At 26.2% G+C, this 7,239-nt stretch overlaps 1 protein-coding gene across 2 annotated transcripts in view; it reads left to right on the top strand.

The window, feature by feature from the left end:
- Positions 1 to 1,842: 1,842 nt before the first annotated feature.
- The window catches only part of LOC107446847 (uncharacterized), a 23,114-nt gene continuing 17,717 nt past the window's right edge, over positions 1,843 to 7,239 (top strand). The window contains exon 1 of one of the 2 annotated variants that reach the window (XM_071179309.1): positions 1,843 to 2,006. In XM_071179309.1, the coding sequence (XP_071035410.1) occupies positions 1,940 to 2,006 (67 nt within the window). In that variant the 5' untranslated portion in view covers positions 1,843 to 1,939. The remainder of the gene's footprint in view (positions 2,007 to 7,239) is intronic. The other variant, XM_016061621.3, reaches the window with a different exon arrangement.

Here is a 7,239-nt window from a genome sequence, read left to right as displayed (position 1 = left end):
AACCGATTTTGCTCTAATTTTGTGCCTTATCATGTAAAATTATATTCTTTTAAATGATACAAAAATTTGTATACCTTACAAAATTTTTAAAAATTCAGAAATTTTGTATTAAAATTTTTGTTCCTTTGAAAAAAGCAATGTCTTTTTATTTGAATAAAAAGTTTAAATTAGTTCTCCCATTATCAATAAATTAATTCGCCAAATTTTCAAATTAATTCACTCAAGATGTGATGTCTTGTAATGAAGACTTGCCTCGCAGTGATAAAATATTTTTTAATGGCTAGAAATATTACTGGCACAATTAGATTTTCTGAGAGATAAGTTTTTGGTTGTTCATTAAAGGTATTGCCTGGATTCAGACGTATAGCCAGAAATAAATAAGCTATCGCAGATAATCATTGGAATGCTGAATGTTTCAACATTTACTTGAACAATATTTTTTAAACAATCAAAGCACATTATCTGAATAATGATGCGCTGTGATTCTGTAGATAGTCACAAAATCAATCCTAGACATACTCGGAATTATGCAGGAAGGATACAATATAATTGTACAAGATTTCGCAAAAGATATGTCTTCCAAATGGACAAAAATCAAGATGAATTACTTAGAAGAACTTATAGATTGTGTCTAATTGTCTAAATTGTAAAATTGTGTCAAATAAAATTTATGAGATTATTTTGAAAAGTTTGGGAACAAAGTTATTTAACACTATTTGTTCTAAATATGAAATAACATAGTTATTGAAATAGCACACAATATACTTCTTTTTCAAACATAACTATAATTTGTATTGTTCGACATTTTATTCCGATATACGAATATTTTAAACATATAATTAATAATAATTAAGTACAGAAGTACCAAAAGGTATGAAGATTCATGAAGAAAAGTAAGCTACATTCAAGAAAAAATTAAAAAAAAAGTTTACACAAAAACAATTTTCTTACGATCTTTGCGAATACTGACAAAAGGGAAAAATGTAGACAGAAAAACAGATTCTGTAGAAAGTATAATGACTAATAAGTACCAAATTTTAGGTTAATACATCCTGTATAGTGAATTCATTTTTTGAATTCAAAAATTCATTTTTTATAAGAAAAAGTCCAAAATAAAAATATTTTACACAAAGGTAACTTCTTCACGATCGATATGAGTATCGGCTTAATAAAGAATGTATAACCAAGCGGTTGTACTAAAACCAAAAAGTATTATACGAACTGATACGGACAAGATAATAAATAAACAAACCGCAATTTTTAAGCTTTCATAGTTTTTATCGTTCTTCATATTTAACTTTTTTAGAAGTAAAATACTGAAGTAAAAAGAAAAATTACAAGAAAATAAGTTTTTTTGCAATTTTTGTAAATGGTGTGAAATCGATCATACTTTAGATCTTTTTTTTTCGGTTTCCTTAATTTACGCTTAATTTTTGAATAAAATAAATATCAAAAACTTATGCTTGGTGCTATTGTCTTAATTATCTTTAAGTTAATACAATGGCGCATTTGTTTTTATTTTATAAAGATTTAAATATAATTCTGAAAACTTTAATCTAAAAAACTATTGAGGAATTTACATAAAACAAATCGTAATTTGTTAAAAAATATCTGATATTTCCAAACTTTAATCGTATTTTGGAAAATTTTATAATTCAATTCTATTTTCAAGTACACTGTTATAGTATATTCTTAGAATTCGTTAAACACACTCCAAGTCATTCGTGGTAATGCAAACAATAGGAACTCGTAAGAATAAGTCCAGTTCATAGAATTGTTTTAAATTCGTCAAAATTAGGATTAAGTTATTTAGTTTAACACAATTATACTTTTATTTTTGTCGTTTAAAGCCAGAACAGTTATATATAAAGTATACTTTTTAATAGACCAGTTTTGTTTGCCACTCTTTAGATTTAAAAGTGACATTTATATCGAAGAGATGATTGCAAAAATCAGTATTTTTATCCTTATTTTCTACATTTCTTGTTTGGGATTCATAGATACAGGTAATTAATCGAATATGTTTATGTTTCATTTCTGAAATTTTTGACATAACTGTGTAACAGATTTGAAAATTATTTACATATCTTTGCTTTAAATTGGTTTATAAAAACATTCTCTCCTGATTAATCAGTAATATTATTTAAAAACAAAAATTATTTTTTTTTCTGCTTTATATTTCTATTGTTTTACGTTAAATAAATTTGAAAACTATGAATTTAGAATTATGATATATAAATTTATATTTGTGATTTTTCGTCAATCATAACAAGAAAGCTTAGGATTTGAAATAAAATATTTCTGCATCTTGAAAGCGTAATAGATCTTGAAAACATAACATGAATTTCAAGTGTTGAAACATGTGCGTGTTAAAAAATTTTAATCAAGTTTTATTTTTAGGAAGAAGAAAAAAATCATTTTAATTTACTCAAAGAAATTTCACAAAACTTAAAAACTAAAAGGAAGGCGTTAAGTAGTTACGCCGAAGTGGCGTAATTACTCAATTTATGGAATTCATATTTCAAATTCAGAGAGCGGGGATACATTCTTTAATCTTGATGTCCCCTAAATTCGTATTTTGAATAGAAATTTAGTTCATTATAGTCAGGAATGCATTTGTAAATTTATTGTAATTGAATTTATTTTTCATTTTTAAAATTTTTAAATGGCTAAATTATAAATTTTATTACATATTTAAATTTACTTTTGTTCAATTTTTTTAAGAAACTAATTCTGCAACTAGAAAAAGAATATCAAATTTTTTAATACTTCAAATTTTAATTCTTACTCAGCATGTTAAGTAGCAAGTTATAAACAATGCTATTTATTATACCCGAACTTATTGTAGAGTATAATCTTGCGTTTAGTGAACTAAAATTTACAAAATATCTTTAATAGATTCGTTAGGCATAGCAATTATGAAAATAATAATTTTTGTGCAAAGCTAAATAAAACTATTCACTGGGAGTTTATTTTAATTTAAAATTTGTCAATTTCGTTAAAAAAATATGTCAAAATGACTCCTTTACGTTAAAAAAGAAGCAAAACTGAACTCAAATGTAAGAAATCACTAGCCCTATTTCGAATGATTATTTACAATAAAAAAAATAGCTCAAATGTAAGAATTATTTAGCCTTATTTCGAACGTCTTCTTTATACTAAAAGCAAGAAGAAAAAATTACATCAAATGTACGAAATGACTGGCCTTATTTTGTGCATTTCCTGTTAAAAAAAAACAAAGAATTTTATATTTAAGAGCTAGTTTATTTATTCGGAAATTGATAGCAAAGATTTTTCTTTTCATTTTCTTTTCATTTATGACTGCTTCTTTTCTAAATATTTCCTTTATTTTAACAAATTTTAGCTGATTTTAACATATGTTAGTCGAAATTATTTTAAAATATGTCTTGAAATAAAATCATTATTCTTCTTAAAGAGAAAATTAAGGACATTTTACACTGTTAAGATATCGCTCTAAGTCAGTTATATCAGTTTTCAGATCTATTCGTGGTAAATTAAATTGACACTTGGAACGCATACTTAAACTCGTGGTAAAAAAAAGATCCCTTGTAAAATTTCAGACCAAGAAACTTGGTTTAGAATTAGTAAGTGTGAAGTAAAGTGATTTCAGTTTAAATATATATAGCTATCGTAGATAATCATTTGAATGCTGAATGTTTCAACATTTACTATACTAAAACTCACTCGNTCTTCTCTGTAACATAATATGTTTTAGCCACATAATTACCTTGAACGGCCAACTTGAGTACATTTTCCTGGATGTATACGTTAGATTGACGTGGCTCCAGATTTTGCGTGCGTGGAACTAGATTGATGAATAGTTTTGTTTATTTCAAAAAACAGTTTTAGCTTAAGTATATTAAATCACAAAAAAACGTTGCTTATTTGTAAAACTCTTTATTTTTTGTTTGTTCGAAAGGATTTTAATAATTTCAATAGAAGTGGAATCATTAAAATTTAAATTTTCATTTCAAAATTTTTCGGAAGGTTATAGTTCTATTGTTTATGCCTTCTTATTTACCACTTAAAGAAGAAATTAATGCGGAGAGAAGAAATTAACAATAAGCAAACAGAGCATTTTGGTGGTTTGCTGAATGTGAAATTAAAAAGAAAATCGAATCTGGGAAACGGGATATTTTAAGTTTTAAAATACGAAAAATGTTTCGTTATGAATTTTCCCTTAAATTACAAGGACTCAAAAATCATTCGAACATTTATAAGTATCTAGTTTCTGCGGCAATGGTGCAATTGTCAAAAAGGCTCAAATTTAATGTAGCAATAATTTAATAAATAAAATCAACAAAACAGTACACATAGTATGCTGAGCGATTATAAGACTACCTAAGTCTTAAGTCTTTTATTTCATTTCATGCTTGCATCGCACGTGATTCAATTATGTAATTTCTTTTATAATTAATTTCATAATATCGAAACGCTATGTTAAAGAAACAGAAATTCGCAACAGAGGTTGTAAAAAATATAGCTAGATATTGTGAAATAATATAGTTTAGGTATAAATAAGAATTAATGAACGATGTAAGAGAAGTTAAAAAGTTACACTGCCTACGGGGTTTCGAAACGAGGTTCATCAAAATTTTGTATATTTTTGCGTATGGTAAATGCATCTTTGTTTCAGTTCTTGAGTTTTTCTCTGCGTACGTACGTTACCTCTTACATATTACATCTGCTATTTAATATAAAGCTTAGTTCTAGTTATTTCATGACATAACTGATAAAGTTAGTTGAACAATCTGGTATTCTAAAGTTTAACTTGCTCGTCTACAAAAGTACAGTTTCCAAAATGGTGAAATGAGTTGTTGGAAACAATATTTCAGAAATTATTGAGCTAGTTTAAACTGCACATATTATCAAAGTGGCTACCGGCTTTATATGGTGCAAAAGTTATCCATATTATCACATTTTTTAAACTGTACTACAGTTCAGTTCGAGCAAAAAACTGATTCAGTTTAATACCTTGAAGTTGCTACAAATTGGCACTGTAATATGGATTAAGGTACTGATATTATAGTTCAAAGTTTAATCAATTGTTTGAGAATTTAAAGTCTTAACTGGATTAATGAATGGTTCATGAAAATTAGAGTTTCAATTGAGGGGAGGGGGAAGATACTTCAAAATATAAAATGTTTTTTCTTTATTTCGCATATTTGATATATCATGCATTTTTGGGGACCATTGAAACATGGTATATGCATGTTTTCGGTGGTTTTCAGCCCGTTTCTATGCCAGTAAATAACAAACCCTCTTTTTCTACGAAAGTTTATTTTTCTTCTCTGTAACATAATATGTTTTAGCCACATAATTACCTTGAACGGCCAACTTGAGTACATTTTCCTGGATGTATACGAATATCATAATAAATTAAGACTGAATCCTTAACGCCTTACATGCCTTACAAAATGATTAAACCCGTAAAACAAACGTAAATAAAATTCTACTAAATAAATTGGCATCTATAATGCTATTTATTCGTCCATAGCTAAAAAAAGATTTATCGTTTAGTAGTGTTAATGCTTGTTTTAATTGTATACAATTGGGATTCAATAAAAAGCTTTTAAAAAAATTATAAATCAAACATGGGCGTGAAACAATTTGCAAGTCTTTTACATAAATGTTTTACTTGTAAGTTGATTTTATATAAGTTTGTGATAAGACTTTAAGAATTCTTTTTTATATTACGATTTAAACTATAAAGGAATTCCTTTAATAATCTCGCTTAAATATTAATTTCAGCATTTTTATAAAAAGTAGAACTTGCAATTTGCACTTTAACCGATTACACATTAAAATTATTTCAAAATTGGATAATTTTATCATTTTATGTGCTTTTAGAATAAAAGCATTGTTAGCCACATGAAAATTAAATTTTTAAATTTTAATTCCCCCCTCCCCCACTAGACATATTGCTGTCGATTCTTTTGAAAACAAGTTATTCTGTTTTTTGCGTGGTGTGAAGTAAAACACATAGTATTCCGCTTAATTTGAACAGAAGAAACAAAAATCAAATTAATTGAAGATTACGAAATGAATAAATATTTTCGAGGTAAAAGTTTGCGTATTTGTTATCATTTTCGAGACATTTTTCTATGTTTTTCTTTCGTTAAGTTAGTCAAAAATTAATTTTTGCTCATTTTTACCAATAAGTTATGTGGAAAGGAAGTAATGAGGGGGGGGGGCAAAAGCAATTTTGCATAAATTTTTTTCATCAAGTACTTACAGTATCATTTGAACTAGTAAATTATAAAAAATTAGAAAAATAAATGGGGAGAAGAAATTTTGCAAATTTTTTTACCAACATGTTACTGAATTATAATAAAATATAATAGTTAATCCCAAAGGTAGATACAAAATTCTTTTTTTGAAATTTTTAAGCGAAGTGTTGTAGAAACAGAAATAAATGGCAAGTCATAAGAAAAAAAGGGGTGACGGGGCAAAATGTACTTTTATACATTTTTCAAGCATCATAGGAATAAGAAAACAAAACAAACCGAAAAATAGTAAATCATTAAAAAAAGTTATCAATAAAAGATTTTTTTACATTTTCATCATCTAGATGAATAAAATTATGAAAAATAGTTAACATATGGATATAAAAAGTAAGATATATATATATGGGTGATTCTCACGAATCATGACAATTCGGACCAAAAAATTTATTCAAATTTAAAGTCTTCAAAATAATCTAAATTTTTTTGTATACTTCTTTAGCCACACTTATTAATATCTTATAGACAGCAGTGTAGTTTATTGACATTTGCACGAGAAAAAAAATAGAAATTCACCAAATCTTGAATACCAGGAAAATGACATATTACCTTAGAAATTTAAAAAACAGTCATTTTAAGTTAATAGTAAGTAACTCAACTTAAGCCTTTATGTTAGATGGACCATAAATTGCTTAAATTAATTCTTTTTATCCATTGTAGAAAGAAACAAAAAATTGTTTGTTCCTGATATGCGCAGAATAAAATTGTGCATAATAATCAATCATTATATAAATAAATAACTTTGATTACATCCAAGCATATTATAATCATACATAAACTTGTTATTAGGTTAATATTTGCTTTCCCTCTTTACAGTATTAGCAGTTAAAAAGAATTTCTGGTAACACTTCAATGTCCTGGCATTCATAAGCCAGGAAAATGACAAATTCGCCATTTTATAGCATATAACTTTACTTTAATTTAATATTTTGGC

The sequence above is a fragment of the Parasteatoda tepidariorum genome, chromosome 3 (assembly GCF_043381705.1).
Source record: "Parasteatoda tepidariorum isolate YZ-2023 chromosome 3, CAS_Ptep_4.0, whole genome shotgun sequence".
Lineage (NCBI taxonomy): Eukaryota > Metazoa > Arthropoda > Arachnida > Araneae > Theridiidae > Parasteatoda > Parasteatoda tepidariorum.
The sequence above is the reverse complement of the archived record's forward strand: the minus strand, read 5'-3'. Positions and strand labels throughout refer to the sequence as shown.